The sequence below is a fragment of the Dreissena polymorpha genome, chromosome 15, assembly GCF_020536995.1.
Source record: "Dreissena polymorpha isolate Duluth1 chromosome 15, UMN_Dpol_1.0, whole genome shotgun sequence".
Taxonomy (NCBI): domain Eukaryota; kingdom Metazoa; phylum Mollusca; class Bivalvia; order Myida; family Dreissenidae; genus Dreissena; species Dreissena polymorpha.
The window spans coordinates 8582386-8600118 of record NC_068369.1 but is presented as its reverse complement, the minus strand read 5'-3'; the positions used below and the strand labels follow the sequence as shown (position 1 = coordinate 8600118).

The 17733-nt window shown below is 36.4% G+C and overlaps 1 protein-coding gene across 4 annotated transcripts in view; it reads left to right on the top strand.

Annotated features, from left to right (window-relative positions):
- The first annotated feature begins 2027 nt into the window (after positions 1-2027).
- Positions 2028-17733, top strand: part of LOC127861072 (uncharacterized) — an 81658-nt gene continuing 65952 nt past the window's right edge. For all 4 annotated transcript variants that reach the window (XM_052399439.1, XM_052399441.1, XM_052399440.1 and 1 more), the window contains exons 1-3: positions 2028-2145; positions 14910-15004; positions 17475-17633. In XM_052399439.1, the coding sequence (XP_052255399.1) occupies positions 2136-2145; positions 14910-15004; positions 17475-17633 (264 nt within the window). In that variant the 5' untranslated portion in view covers positions 2028-2135. The remainder of the gene's footprint in view (positions 2146-14909; positions 15005-17474; positions 17634-17733) is intronic.

Genomic DNA, 17733 nt, shown 5'->3' with positions numbered 1-17733 from the left:
AAAATAAATACATTTCAAATAATTCCCCCGTGTTTTAATATGGGCTATATGTGGGTAGTATTTGAGCATACCCGTATTTTCCATATAAGTCCCAATCTGAGTAAAATATAAACCACTAAAGTCAAGAAACATGATTGGGAAATATGCCGTTTTAAAATGCTACCGTATTGGTATCCAATTTTGTGTAATCTTTAAAACGTCAATAGTGATACATTGGGGCCGTTTCAAACAATATCAAAAAGAATGCAAACAAAACCTCCGTAGAGCAGAATGGGATCATGTAAATAAAATAATACAGGACTGTATGGACGAGCATGACTCTAAACCCTTCTGGAACTATATAAAATATAAGAAACAAGATAACATCGGAGTGGCACCATTAAAAAACAAAGCTAACTTATTATCTGATGCCAAAGAAAAGGCAGAATTTTTACTGACGTAATTTCAATCTGTGTTTACAATATACAATGGTACTGCGGTACAAGAACTCTTAAATTCTCAACCTTTTCCAACGATACCTCATCTTCAAATTAACTCAAAAGGTGTATTGAAACAATTTTAAATATTAATGTGTCTAAAGCTTGTGGACCCGATAGCATCCCGAATATTGATTTAAAAACTTGTGCAAATGAACTGTCGACGGGCTTGAGTGAAATCTTTCAGTATTCGTTAAACACTGGTAAACTACCCCAGGACTAGAGGGACGCGAATGTGGCGACTGTATTTAAGAATGGGGACAAGCATTCAGCTGTGAACTACCGGCCAATAAGCCAAACATCAGTGACATGCACAATTCTTGAACATATTATATCTAGCCACCTTTTAAAACATTTTGATAAACATAGTGTACACATTTAAATCATGGATTTAGATCCGGCTATTCTACAGAGACGCAATTATTAATAACTATGCATGATCTACTAACATCATTTGAAAAGAAACAACAAGTTGATATTGCAATTTTGGATTTTATTAAGGCGTTCGATACTGTGCCACATGGTCGTCTATTACAAAAAAATGTCACACTACGGAGTTCAAGGTCACTTACTGTCCTGGTTGTCATCCTTACGTAAAGACAGATCTATGAAAGTTGTAGTTGAAGGTAAAGTATCACGTTGAAACGGGCGTCACACAGGGGACTGTACTCGGTCCGATAATGTTTTTATGTCATATCAACGACTTAATTGCCACTCAGTGTAGAATAACAGGTTAGACTTTTTGCGGATGATTGTTTATTATACCGTCAAATACGTAACATCTCGGATCATGTAAAATTACAAGAATATTTAGCTTCACTAGAAGTTTGGGCATCAACCTGGGGTATGAAATTTAATGCAAAAAAGTGTTACATTCTAAGTGTTAAAAGTAAAAGTTTGTATTTCTACGAGTTGGATAAAACAATATTGAAACATGTAGACTCTAATCCATACCTCGGATTACTCATATCAAATGACTTAATTTGGTCGAATCATATAAAAAAACATTAGCAAAATGGCGAACTCAACGATCGGGTTTCTTGGAAGGAATTTAAAACACTGTCCCCTAGAATGTCGTTAAATAGCTTTTATCGCATTGGTTCGATCTCAACTTAAATGTGATTCAATCATATGGGGCCCCTTTCTTAAAAAGGATATTGACAAAATCGAATAAGTTCAACGTCTTGGTGCACGTTTTGTAACGAATAACTACAAATCCAAAGAAGAAGTATGTGTTACAAATAAACCGCAACGAAGAACTGTCAAAGTAAAAACTAAACATCGTCGAACATTTTAGACCGATTATATTACAAATAACTCTCGTGCATTCAAAATTCCTAGTGCTCAAACAAACTAGTACACAAACTATTTTTTCGGGGAAACACATTTGTGTTGTGGAACCATCATCTGGACGATAGTGTGGTGCGCAAACAGACAGTCGAGGGTTTTAAAAAAGCCATCGCGGATCACTTCTGAAGCCTCCCCCCCTCGTAGAAATATACCAGAAGTGGTCCTTAGATGATATGTAACCTCGAATACTAGGGTGTATCTCATTGAACGTTTTGTCTACAACAACAACTCAAGCGATCAAAATGTCCTTCCGGCTGAAATTTTAGGCGCACTTTTTATTGGCGTGATCCTTAATAACGATCCCTTATCATGACTTCTGGTAAAAATAATTTCCTGTATCTATTTTATTTAAAATTGTAACATTTTAATTTTAAAGAATGTTTGATTAACGATTGTTTTAGTATTTTTATTGTTGCACTCAAGGGAGATAATTTGGCAATTTAGTGTAAAATTGCCGCATTGTGTTTTCGTCTGATATATTGCTTTCAGTTGATGAACTCTTAACCGTCTACACTACTTTCTTGAAGATAATTTCATCACTGCAGTGTTACTGAAACTTGATTCCACTGCTAACGAGTTGTCTCCATTAATATTGAAAAGTAGGTCACTCAGTCCAGTCTGGACTCCAGATGACCTAATTAATTTGTTCAAACACTTGCTGAAAAGCAGGGCTCAGCCTAGGTTCAAACATGAGGGAGAAGTGACTTCTCCCTGAGCTGAAATTAGGGAGTAGTGAGACCACTAGATGAAGTGATTTCTGTTCGGCGTTTTATAAAATCTTAGCTTGTTATACACCCCTCATTACACCAAGCCTTAGTATCATCATCAATGACAAACAAATAATATTTTCAAATTCAATAAATCCTTACATATTAAGTCTCATAAATCAATTCATACAAATAAAACTTTTGATTTCCATGTGCATCATAAAAATAAACAGTACTTTAATAATGGAATGACAATCCAAACCCTATTTACATCATAATGTACATGATAATTAGTCAGTGATTTTTTTCACCCAATTAGGAATGGATCCAGTACCAATGCCATTGCGAATTCTTCGCGTCATGAACTGCGTCCACTGACAACTGAACATTACATTACATATTCTTGTACCCATTCACACAGCTCACTTACCAGAATGTGGTTCTGACTTCTACTTATTCACTGACTCTTACAGGTCTCGTTCGTCCATCGGTGAGATTTTAACGTTAATTATGTGACTGATCAAGTGCAAACAAAGAATAGTGATAAAATGTTAAAAAAGATATTAGACCAAAGTTCGAACACTACAAATTCGGTTTGAGGAATAAGATCAGAAATGTATGTGAAGAAATATGTGCGAAACAACTCTGACAAATCATTTGAGCAAAAAGACAAATACTTGAAAATACCTTTTGACAAAGAAAGACACAAAGAATATTATAAATGACACAGATGTCTGCCAAGCACGGCTTCCTGCTCTGAACTCCGTGGTCAATGTGATTACACATCACTACACTCTTGAGGATAGCTACACAAGTTATTAGCCAATCAAATTTAATCTAACAAAAGATATGATCACTCATAGTGCGTTGAAACCGGTCTCCTCTAATGTAAGGGTGGAGTGGACTCAACTGACATAATTATTGTTAAGTATGGTATGGTAAAAATACGATACGGTCACATACTCCCCCGTGACGACACTACAAAGCTGTCAACTTCAGGGCTCAGCCTAGGTTCAAACTTGAGGGAGAAGTGACTTCTCCCTGAGCTGAAATTAGGGAGAAGTGAGGCTACTAGAAGGAGAAGTGATTTCTGTTCGGCGTTTAATAAAATCTTTGCTTGTTTTATACCCCTCATTACACCAAGCCTTAGTATCATCATCAATGACAAACAAATTCTATTTTCAAATTCAATAAATCCTTATAAAAGTCATATTACAGTACACTCCACGCGTTTTCCCCAAAAAACGCGCTCCCTCCGCGGGTTTTTTTCTGCTAGCGAGTGTTCACGCGGCTTTGGAAGAGCGAGGTGAACTCGATAAAACGCTCGGCGTTACGCCGCGTTCGCTAATTCCCGCGGCGTGTATTACTTTAGGCTAGTCGGTAAATGCAGACACTTTCCGTTCTTATCAGTGATCGCCGCGCAACGCCGCGTTAGCAGTGTGCTACTGGGCATGCCAAAAAATAAAAACATTGTTATAATAAATTGTTTAAATACTGTGGTACATGTATAAAAAAGATAATTGTATAGAAAATTAATGCGTATAAAAATTATGTTTTTTTAATTCACAGGTACGTCTACAATATGAATTAGTCTAATATAATACATTTGACAAATTAATATTTAAAACATAACACATATGACTGTTGACACAAGAATAATGTTCCGTAAAATTTCCAAATGAGAATAATAATTAGTATTCCGAAACACACTACGATTTTTAATTGTTAACACGACGTTTACAAATGCTTCCAATATACAGTCATCATGTATATATTTCCCGACAAAAGCGCGCGAAAATTATGCTGCAATGTACAAGGTCAAGGTACAATGTATACTCCTGCAAAGCGTGCGTGTATTGATTTTTTTATACAAACTTTGTAGCGCAGAGAACATTGAATTTTGTTGATTTCGGTTAAAAGTTTCTTCGGTATTTATTAACGAAATTATATCGCGAAAAAGTTGATATTTCCTCTAAAATAATTTCAAATCGAACACGCCGAATCTTTATCGTTACGGTATTTTAGTAGAGTAATTATTTTAACACTAATTGTACTGTAAACTGAATAAAGAAGACATCTGGGCGGAACTGGATTTTAAGTGTTTGACGTTATGAAAACACGCAAAGCTTGTCTACTGACCAATTGTGTAGACTGCTGTCTGCGGTGTTTTGACAAAAAGGATTAACATGTGTGAATGTCACTCTGCCGATTTGGTCCATAATTACTGGTAAACATTGTTTAGAATGTCGACGCAACAAGAATACAACTGTGAATATTAAATGCAATTATCAAGTCAATAGTTACCACCTTTTAGCAATCAATGGAATAACCTACAAACAAAGAGAAAATCAATGCATTAGCGAGCAGAGAATTGACTTTGTTCCGACAATTAAAACTATTCCTTATGCATTCGTTGAACGTGTTCACTTGAGTAAGTTATGCCTTTAGACAGGAAGCGGCTTTTCTTTGATTACGTCAAACTGTCAATTCACACAGATTTGCGAGATTTTTAGGGTCCTTGGTCATTTGTATACATGTTCAGTATAGAAAATCACCTGCTAACATGAAAACTTTGGATTAAATTATCAAAATAAAAACAATGTTGCAAACTGTGTTTATATTAATTGGTAAGTATTAGTTAAAAGACGACGTTTTGTGTGTCGTAAATCAACGAGTTTTCTATACAACAACAACTACTTCTACAACCACGTCGGGATCGATCTATCTTGGTTGTTTTTTTAATTGTAAATATTATACTACATGTACATGTATGTACTTGTAATAAATGTAATTTTATTTGAAAATCAGGAACTCAAACAAAATTAAATTGATCGTTATCTCGTAAAACGCGGAGTTTCCCCCGCGTTGCCAACGCCGAGGGCCACCGCGTCGGCTTATCAGTTTTGCCGATCGTTAACCGCCGCGTCCAAAATCATGCAAACGCCGCGTATAGCGGGATTTTCTTATTCTCCCTCCAGGTCGAAACCCGCGGAGTATGGAGGGAAATTGGGGAAAACGCGTGGAGTGTACTGTAAGTCACAAAAATCAATTCATACAAATAAAACTTGTGATTTCCATGTGCATCATAAAAATAAACAGTACTTTAATAATGCAATGACAATCCAAACCCTATTTACATCATAATGTATCGATACATGATAATTAGTCAGTGATTTTTTTCACCCAATTGGGAACAGGTCCGGTACCAATGCCATTGGGAATTCTTCGCGTCATGAAATCACCAAATTGTGGTAAAAACGAGTCTTAACAAAACACAATCTTAATGCATGGGACATATAGTATATCTATTACTGTTTATCCGAATTGTATACATATCCGAAATATGTACTCTTGAGAATGCCTTACCTGTTTCATTTAATAATCCAAATTGTCCTTGTTGTTATTGGTTGAACAAACCTTATTACACGTACATGTTTGTTTAATCCAGTTAATGCTTTCTCCATTATTGAATCACCATTACTTGTAATTTGAATCGCCAGCTTTGAATTGAACGCGGGTTGAATGTTACAATTCATCTGCCATGTGCAATGTCGAAGGTCATGAGTCATGACGTAGCAATTTTATTCTACTCTGATAATTTATATCTAATCGAGGAAATGTGTTTTCTCAATGTCTATTGTGTAGTATTAGGACTTGTAAGTATAAAAATGAACTGTGATTCCAGTTTATATAAGATGGGTGTTTTTCATAATTAGCGGTGGATTAACAAACTGTCAAAACTCGCTGGACTTTTACAGTAGTGGATCTACGTAATTAACAGACCTTTGATCAATTTTGTTTTTCTTTAATAATTTTTCTGACTGCCAAAAACATGTAATTAACGAATGGTCAATCAATTATCACGTCATCATAAGACAACTTACAGCACGCGCAAAGAGGTTGCGGTATATAATATAAAGTCGTTTACGTATGGATACGGTAGATAAAATTATGGAAATTAGCACTACAGTTTGCACGGGTGGGTTGTAAGTTTTTGTTTATATAGTACTGAATTAATGTCTTACAAAATAAATTGCACATCGACTGGATAATTAGTGTTTAAGAGTTTTGAAACACGAAACAAGTAAACAGTAGAACATACTAGAATAAATCGTATTCATATTTACTGTTGGGAATGTGTTGCGCGTGTAAACTTTTTTGAGCGTAAATACATGTCTATAACGACGTCATTTCATCGCTCAGGTAAACTACTGCATATGTATGTACAATGCGCGCGTTCTCATTGGTAACTATCGATGTAAATGTACCGCTTAACTCCTCCTGCAAGGCGTGTACTAATTGGGCTTGCAGAACAGAGAACTATCCAAACTGTCGGCGAAATGACACTCGCTATGATCTTTTGATCTAAACCGTTATTGTTTGGAGTGGATGCCCATGTATGCTAGTTGCCTGGATAAGCTTTCACAGCAGTCGATCTTTTGCTGTGATAATAAAGTGATAACATAACAAGCGTCATCGGTGACTTTATGATATGTGAAAATAGAGAATTTTTAGAAGAAAAAGTTGAGAGAGAAAAACGTTGATGTAAAAAAAGAAGGCGAAGTCAACTTCTCCTTCATGTAATTTAAGGGCGACATTATTATGTGCCGGGCGAAGATGTCGCCCACGTCGCCCTCACGGACGAGCCCTGCAACTTAACTAAGCCAGGGCTTTTCTAGATTTGGGGAAACAGCCTGGTCTTCCATTTTGGGGATAAAATTATTGACAAAACTGAAAAATAAGTTTGAAATCTGGGGAAAATTGCATCATTACAAAAAATAATCTTAGGTGAAGGGGCCTTTCTTTTGGGGGAAGGGGCCTTTCTCTTTGGGGAAAAGACCTATATATGACCCTTGTCAAAGAAGGAAAAAAGCCCTGTAAGCTGGCAACTATATTATTTGAACTAATTACATGTATATTTTTGTTACAATTAAACTATAAAACCAGCTTTTTAAATAAACAAATTGACAATGGCCATAAAAATTGCACTTGTCAGGGTTGTCATTATGATTGTAAATAAAGGATTATTTTGGAAAAGTAACCGATTTGGCCAGGGGTCAAGGAGACCGAAAACGAATTCTATACATTTTAGGGACAAAGTACTGCTATTCTCAAAGCATAAAAAGTTAAAATGAGGTCTAAAAACAGCGTGTTTTTTTTTGCCCGATTTTATAGCCGAAATTTTGCTATGTTCCCAATCCCAAAAGGTATACCTTTTTCCCAAAATGTGGCAAAAAATTCCTAAATTCCAAATTTTAAGAAAGAAGTGTCTAATGCGTATTTCATCTTACAAAGTATTATATGATTTTGTTCTTTTAATTTGAATGATAATAAAGAGTTGTATCAAATTTAGTATTTCCCTAATCATTGGACTTTTCGTTTGGAATAAAACGGCTAATAAATTTATTTTCCCAATTTTATGAAAATGCCGATAAAATTCCCAATTCCAAAGCCATGGGCTATCTTCCCAAAAAGTGGAAAAAAACCTGAAAAAGAATAGAAAATTTTAAGATTTTCACATTTTTAGTATACTGTACAGTATAAAAACATATATTTATTATATTGATAGATCTTTGCATGTTCCAATTCTATCCATTACCAAATGATCCAGTATTATTACGATTTCTTTTTTTTTAAACCAAATTACGTCCAATATTGACGATGAATGTCGTCCGCCATTTAACGATAGTGCATATACAAATTGAATTGTGGGATTGGGGAATTCCCATTGAACATGCGTGAATCATGTGACGCGATTTGAGAGCATTGAGAACAGTTTATATTTAGTAATTACGACAAATTAACAACTCAATCTAAACTGTTACATGTACCTCCTTTCAGAAAAGTTTGCGAAAGTGAAAGTGAATTTCTGAGAATAAAAACGCGTCTTTCTTTAAATTTTACCACTAACCGAGTACTTTTCATTCCAGATCGTGATATAACTTGTCAGGTCATTCATGCATCAGTGCTCCAGCTAGGATTTGAAAAGGGCAGGGGGGCTTTTTTGTCAAAAGGGCACTTTCGACGCGCAGTATATTGTCAAAAGGGCACTTTCGACGCGCAGTATTTTGTGAAAAGGGCACGTTCGAGCGCGCGAGTGTTTCTGGAATGCTTCCTATTGCATGTTAATGTATATGTAATAAATAATTGTATTATTCCCATTATTATTAAACCATTCAAATATAATGTATACAATGAGGATTAAAATAATTACAATGAAATAAGAGATTTATGAATTATCATATGTAAAAAAAAAAAAAAAAAAAAAATTTTTTTTTTTTTTTTTTTTTTTTAGAGGTGGGGGGGCAGGGCGGGGGTTCGGGGGGGGGGCAGGGCGGAGGTTCGGGAGGGCAGGGCGCGGCGCCCTTCGATTTAGGCCTAGCTGGAGCACTGATGCATGTAGACCTAAATGTATGCATAGTTTGGCAATCTCAAAACAGGTTATTTACCTACGTATTACATTATGTGTTATGACCATTTGTATAACAAAATGCATTATTTAATTGAAGTATTTTCAAATGCGTATAATTAAATGTGTTATCCGAAATCATTTTCAGATTTCATTTTTCACGGAAAATTAAGAAAATTCTAGCAAAAGAGACACATTTCTCGTGTTTTTCATGTACAGATGAAAATCATGCTAAAATTAGACTTCATGTACAACATCAAGTCATTCTTCCTCGGGGAAAGCGTGGACTTTAATATTTAGATGCTGAATAACAACTTCGTAGCGCAGAGGTCGATTATATCTTATTTTGGTAGAAAATCAAGAGCATTTTTTAATATGTGGAAACCTTTTCTCTAACTAAAAAAACTAGTTAATTACGCTCTACAGTGCTACATTCGTTGAGATACGGTCAGTAATAATCTGTGAAATGTACAGCTATTTGATGCAGTTTCACGTGGGGTCGGCGTGTATTCGGCTGCCTGAGCGCTGATTGATTTACATGCTTACCAAGAAGAATTTGATTGACAGCTGGAAAAATCAATATTGGCCACTCGCTGAGAAATTCATTGAAAACAGTAGCTCTTAGGCGGAGTAAATGGACTGACTGAATGACCGGGCGTCACTCTACTATACTACGGTTATTCCTCGTCAATTATTGTCGGTTTGCGTAATCAAAACTTCCGATCGCAATTTTAAAGATTCGAGAAAAACAACCTATTTTCTGGTGATTTTAACCGATGAATTTGATCGGCAATCGGTTAATAATGACAACCCTGACTGGTATTTCTCAAATATAAACAAAATGCTTCAAATGACCTTGACCTTGAACAAAAACACTACAAATAACATTGGGTCCTCACAGTTTAATATAAAAAAACAAAACATACTTAACTTGAAATTAATAAAACATAACTGTACGGACTTGACTGTCACATAAAACATAAATAAAATATATCAATGGTGAACATATTGGTTATATCTGCATTGCATCGCATTACATCGTTTATCATTTGATGTCCCATCTCCCTGTCCATTTTAAGCAGAACTTAAGACATCATTAATGTTTCTTTATTACGCTTGAATTTTTCGGTCAACATGATGAGATCAGTACATCTGGAAATCAACGTATCTTTTGGGTGGTTTTCTTTCTCTCCCAAAACGTCTCGGCGCAGGTGTAGGTTTTTAGCTCACCTGAGCACAATGTGCTCTTGGTGAGCTTTTGTGATCGCCTTTTGTCAGTCGTCCATCGTGCGGCGCCAACATTTGCCTTGTTAACACTCTAGAGGCCACATTTATTGTCCGATCTTGATGAAATTTGGTCAGAAGATTCGTCTCAATTGTTCCTTGGAAGATGTTGATGGCTATAGTAAAACCTTGTTAACACTCTAAAAGTCACATTAATAGTCCAATTTTCATGAAACTTGGTAAGAACATTTGTTCTAATGATATCTTGGATCAGTTCGAAAATGGTTCTGGGCTGTAGAAAAAGATGGCCTCAAGGCGTGTAGTGCTGCAACAATACGCCAAAAACCGTATTGCAATATATTGTCAGTTCAAAAACCCGTATTGCAATATATCGCAATATATTGCTAACTTGTACCAAAATTATAACTTGCCAATTACCCAATAATCCCATAAATTCCAATTTTAAAGCAAATTCTGGTAAATATTTACTATAAATGTGCTCAAGAATAATAAGAAACACAAACATTTGCAAATTTTCTTAAGTATCAAATACATTTTTGCAATTGTTACTATTTAACACTGAACACGCGTAATTCAGCTGACGTGATGTTCCCGTTTTTATAAAACACAAAATACACCCATACTTTCCATGCGACGTTCTACATGTCTGTATAATTTTCGCGCGCTTTTTATTGAGACAAAGGATAAAGCACTTTTTATTTGACGCTATAATTTTTTATTGTCGCGTTAGCATTCAAATTTGGAAGCGTGTTTCCGAAATTCGGATTACAAATAATGCTCAAATCAGAATCGAACGAAACATTTACAGCTGTGCGCAATTAATTCAACGATAATCTGTTCAAAAGCATCGAATGAATGCTCCCATGTAACAACGCTACTCCGTATAATACACTTTTTAGAATGCTTTTTTTACGTAAAAAATAATTTACACTGCTTTGTTTTGTTTACCTTTGTATCATTATTTCGGATGGCTTTTCTGGACGAAATGTGAATGAATTTTTGTAAAATTTTCGTACCGGTATGATGAAAATCATATCGCAATACAATATGCGGATTGCGTATTGCGATATATACCGATATACCGGTATATTGTTGCAACCCTAAAGGCGTGGGGCATTTTTCCTTATATAGCATAAGTAAAATCTTGTTAGCACTGTAAAAGTTACATTTATAGTTGGCTCCTCATGAAACTTGGTCAGAACCAAGTTGTTAAACTTCCTCTTCACTATCAGTTATGTTCCGAAATAGAATGCCTCGCTTAATTCAAAAGCTCTGGAACTGATTCTTTATAGTCATGTCCAGTCAGGGTTTTTTCCTACATTGGCGCCAAATGTAAAAAAAAACACCATGTGTGTCAGACGTCCCTAAGATAGCGTGGCATGGGGGAATTCGTGGCAAATTTCTCAATTGGAGGGGGTGTGTGCACCAGGGTTCGGTATAAGGAAAACTTAAACAGCCTTGCTATATGAGCTAGCTTTTATAGCGACTTGGTAGAGTGCCCGTCTGATTTGGAACCGGGCGGTCTTGGGTTCAAGTCCCATAGTGGTTGGGGATATTTCTGGCTGGGTAACATTATTTAAAAAAACACAATATTACACTAGTCCTTACTTGAATTTTCAGTTTGAATCTGTGGTCATGATACAGTACACTCCAAGCGTTTTCCCCCAAAAAACGCTCTCCCTCCGCTGGTTTTTTCTGCTAGCGAGTGTTCACGCGGCGTTGAGAGAGCGAGGTGAACTCGATAAAACGCTCGGCTTTACGCCACGTTCGCTAATTCCCGCGACGTGTATTACTTTAGCCTAGTCGGTAAATGCAGACAATTTCCGTTCTTATCAGTGACCGCCGCGCAACGCCGCGTTAGCATTGTGCTACTGGGCATGCCAAAAAATAAAAACATTGTTATAATAAATTGTTTAAATACTGTAGTACATGTATAAAAAAGATAATTGTATAGAAAATTAATACGTATAAAAATTATGTTTTTTAATTCACAGGTACGTCTACAATATGAATGAATATAATACATTTGACAAATTAATATTTAAATCATAACACATATAAGACAAGAATAAATGTTCCGTAACATTTCCAAATGAAAATAATAATTAGTAATCCGAAACACACTACGATTTTTAATGTTAACACGACGTTTACAAATGCTTCCAATATACAGTCATCATGTATATTTCCCAACAAAAGCGCGCGAAAATTATGCTGCAATGTACAAGGTATACTCCTGCAAAGCGTGCGTGTATTGATTTTTTTTATACAAACTTTATAGCGCAGAGAACATTGAATTTTGTTGATTTCGGTTAAAAGTTTCTTTGGTATTTTTTAACAAAATTATATCGCTAATAAGTTGATATTTCCTCCAAAATAATTTCAAATCATACACGCCGAATATTTATCGTTACGGTATTTTAGTAGAGTAATTATTTTAACAGTAAATGTACTGTCAACTGATTAAAGAAGACATCAGGGCGGAACTGGATTTTAAGTGTTTGACATTATGAAAACACGCAAAGCTTGTCTACTGACCTATTGTGTAGACTGCTGTCTGCGGTGTTTTGACAAAATGGATTAACATGTGTGAATGTCACTCTGTCGATTTGGTCCATAATTACTGGTAAACATTGTTTTGACGCAACAAGAATACAACTGTGAATATTAAATGCAACTATCAACTCAATAGTTACCACCTTCTTTTAGCAATCAATGGAATAACCTAACTTTAAAGAGAAAATAAATGCATAAGCGAGCAGAGAATTGTCTTTGTTCCGACAATTAAAATCATTCGTTATGCATTCGTTGAACGTGTTTACTTGAGTAAGTTATGCCTTTAGACAGGAAGCAGCTTTTCTTTGATTACGTCAAACTGTCAATTCACACAGATTTGCGAGATTTTTAGGGTCCTTGGTCATTTGTTTACATGTTCAGTATAGAAAATCACCTGCTTACATGAAAACTTTGGATTAAATTATCAAAATAAAAACAATGTTGCAATTTGTGTTTATATTAATTGGTAAGTATTAGTTAAAAGACGACGTTTTGTTTGTCGTAAATCAACGAGTTTTCTATACAACAACAACTACTTCTACAACCACGTCAGGATCGATCTATCTTGGTTGTTTTTTTTTTTAAATTGTAAATATTATACTACATGTACATGTATGTACTTGTAATAAATATAATTTTATTTGAAAGTCAAACAAAATTAAATTGATCGTTATCTCGTAAAACGCTGAGTTTCCCCCGCGTTGCCAACGCCAAGGACCGCCGCATCGGCTTATCAGTTTTGCCGATCATTAACCGCCGCGTCCAAAATCATGCAAACGCCACGTCTGGCGGGATTTTCTTAATCTCCCTCCAGGTCAATCACCGGGAGTATGGAGGGAAATTGGGGAAAACGCGTGGAGTGTACTGTACAAAAAACATACATTTGATAAATGAGCCTCATTGTAAAAATCTGGGCTTAAGTACATAATGTGTTGTCCTAGATAAGGGACATCTCTGCGCCTAAACAGGATTTTTATGTCCCCCACTATAGTAGTGGGGGACATATTGTTTTTGCCCTGTCTGTCTGTTGGTCTGTCTGTCTGTTTGCGCCAACTTTAACATTTTGCAATAACTTTTGCTATATTGAAGATAGCAACTTCATATTTGGCATGCATGTGTATCTCATGAAGCTGCACATTTTGAGTGGTGAAAGGTCAAGGTCATCCTTCAAGGTCAGAGGTCAAATATATGTGGCCAAAATCGCTCATTTTATGATTACTTTTGCAATATTGAAGATAGCAATTTGATATTTGGCATGCATGTGTATCTCATGGAGCTGCACATTTTGAGTGGTGAAATGTCATGGTCAAGGTCATCCTTCAAGGTCAGAGGTCAATTATATGTGGCCAAAATCGCTAATTTTATGAATACTTTTGCAATATTGAAGATAGCAACTTGATATTTGGCATGCATGTGCATCTCATGGAGCTGCTCATTTTAAGTGGTGAAAGGTCAAGGTCAAGGTCATCCTTCAAGGTCAGAGGTCAAATATATGTGGCCCAAATCGCTTATTTTATGAATACTTTTGCAATATTGAAGATAGCAACTTGATATTTGGCATGCATGTGTATCTCATGGAGCTGCACATTTTGAGTGGTGAAAGGTAAAGGTCATCCTTCACAAGGTCAAGGTCATCCTACAATGTCAAACATCATATAAGGGGACATTGTGTTTCACAAACACATCTTGTTATTCCTGGTAGGGTTGCATATAGCAGTTGAACTGTCCGTCAGTCCTTTTGTCTGTTGGTCAGTCTGTGCGTCGGTCGAAAACTGTAACATTGGCCGTAATTTTTGCAATATTGAAGATGGCAACTTGATATTTGGCATGCATGTGTATCTCATGGAGCTGCACATTTTGAGTGGCGAAAGGTCAAGGTCAAAGGTCAAATATATGGCTTCAAAGCAGTGCAGTAGGGGTAATTGTGTTTCTGGCAAACACATCTCTTTGGTTTTTTTTAGAAGAGAATTTCTTTGAACTAAAATTACCATGAATGCAGAAAGTGTAAGTAGACCTAGAGAAGCCTGTTCGACTACATAGGCTAATCGAAGGACACTATGTTCATGAATTAAGCCCAGTTTTTCCGTAATGAAGATCATATGCCTTTGAAATCTTCAAGACCAATCACACATCTTTTAAGTTTATGACAGTTTTCTCTCTTTTCAGAAGAGCATAAGAGTTCAGGCATGAAGGCGTTCATGATGCCTGTGCGGATATCCCAGGCTGGCACAGACCCTGCAGTTGGGCAGAAGGTGGTGCAGGTTGGTAATTATTGTTAACCCAGTTCAAGGATGTCTGCGTTTGGATGCAAGCAAATTTAAATTTATTTGTTTGTTTTTTAGCTCACCTGAGCAGGATGTGCTCATGGTGAGCATTTGTGGTCTCCTTTTGTCCGACGTACGTTATGCAGGGTCAACATATGCCCTGTTAACACTCTAGAGGCCACATTTATTGTCAGATCTTAATGAAATTTGGTCAGTCGATTTGTGCCAATTATATCTTGGATGAGTAAGAAATTGGTTCTGGTTAGTTGAAAAACATAGCCACCAGGGAATCGGCCATTTTTCCTTATATGGCTATGGTAAAACCTTGTTTACACTTTTAAAGTCACATTTATTGTCCAACCTTCATGAAACTTGGTCCAAAGATTTGTACAAATGATATCTTGGACGAGTTCAAAAATGGTTCTGGTTCATTGAAAAACATGGCTGCAAGGGGGCAGGGCATTTTTCCTCATATGGCTATACATGTAGTAAAACAGAGCTCCAGATAAGGATTTGTGAAATTAGTAACGGTACTGCCACTGACAGAAAGAAAAGGAGTAACGCTTAAAATCAATTAGTACCTGTACTACCATATCCAAAAATACAGGTAGTGCTGTACTACCCGTGTTCTTGGATATTGAAGGGTGTATAACTGACTCTACAGAAACATTTGCAGCAATTATAATAAATATATGTAGCTTCTAAAACAGTTACTGTATTAGGTTTCCATTCTGAATTATGATGCTAATACAACTACACATTAAAACTCATGACTAATACTATTTCTTCATTTTTCTTGACAAGTTTCTTGACATCCGTTTCCCATCGTGTTTTCGAACGTTTTAGGCCACCGATGCAATCAAATTGTTTAATATCGGGGCAACAATGTCTTTTTCTGTGTTTACAGATTTAATGTCAGGATGGTTAGAAGACACCGTATGTAGTCATTATATGACAACAAAGTGTTGTTTTGAGCCGCTTTCGGTTAAGCCGGCATTCAATTGCGCGCAGACATATAGTTTTTGACGGATTTACAAGTTGCAGGAAATCACGCGACAGAATAGGCAATAATATATGAACCCAGTCTACAACTTTTCGGTAATTTAAATTAACGAAAAGAGCCGTTAGGTTAGAGACCAACAAATCACGCCTCGCTGACGCAGACGTATAGGTACGGCCAAATTTTTTTCGTAAATGCGTAAAATGGATATTTATGTCGTAATTGTACGTACAGTTTATAAAAATAAATGCGTAAATCTTCATGAAAAAGGCGTATTTACGGCTGTACGGCCCTTATCTGGAGCTCTGGTAAAACCTTAACACTCAAGAGTCCACATTTATTGTCCGATCATCAAGAAACTTGGTCAGAAGAATTGTCCCCATGTAATCTTGGACAATTTAAAAAATGGTTCTGGTTGCTTGAAAAACAAGGCCGCCAAGGGGGTGGGCCATTTTTCCTTATATTGCTATTGTAAAACCTTGATAACACTCTAGAGGACACATTTATTGTCCAATCTTCATGAAACTTGTTCAGAAGATTCTCCCAAAGATATCTTGGATGAGTTCGAAAATGGTTCCGGTTGGTTGAAAAACATGGCCACCAGGGGTGGGGCATTTTTCCTTATATTGCTATAGTAAAACCTTGTTAACACTCTAGAGGCCACATTTGTTGTCCCATCATCATGAAACTTGGTCAGAAGATTTTTCTCATTTACATATTGGACAGGTTCAAAAATGGTTTCGTCTAGTTGAAAAACATGGGCTTCAGGGGACGGGGCATTTTCCTTACATGGCTATATATGGCCATAGTAAATCACTCTATAGAGACCACATTTATTTTCCAGTCTTCATGAAACTTGGTCAGAAGATTTTTCCCAATGATATCTTGGACAAGTTTGAAAAGGGTTCTGGTTGGTTGAAACAGAAGGCAGCCAGGGGACAGGGCATTTTTCCTTATATGGTTTTAGTAAAAACTTGTTAACACTCTAAAAGTCACATTTATAGTCCAATCTTCATGAAACTTGGTAAGAACATTTTGTTCTAATGATATCTTGGATGAGTTGGAAAATGGTACTGGTCTGTTGAAAACATTGCCGCCAGGGGTGGGGCATTTTTCCTTATATGGCTTTTGTTAAACCTTGTTAGCACTCTAAAAGTTACATTTATAGTTGGCTCCTTATGAAACTTGGTCAGAACAGTTGTTCTTATGATATCTTTGGCTGCAAAGAACAGGTCAGTTCCTTTGTATCTCTTTGTTAATTACATTCCAACAAATTAAAATGATTTTACAATCATTGTTCTTATAAATGGCTGAGCATACAACTTTTGTTTTGGCATAACACGGTGGATAAGAGTTATAAATTCTAACTGCAATACCTTAGATCATGCAGCTAGTTTTACGAATAGTCCATGTTTGTTTAATCTGCCCCTGATTTCCTATGATACATATAAGATTATCTCCTTACAGCCCAAGATGGAGGTTAGTGCTGGCCAGATTGTGGTGAGCCATGCTGGCCAGATTGCCGGGACTCACAGAGTGATTGCCTCCCATGGCACTGACCCCAACTCTCAGAACACCATCATCATCATTCCAGCCCAGTCTGGGGAACATGGCGATGGCCAATCGGTTTGTAGCTCAAGTGCTTTTGATTATTAGAGCCTTGTTCTTGGAACACAGGGCCTAATGCATGTGCATAAAGTGTCTTCCCAGATTACCCTAAGCAGGC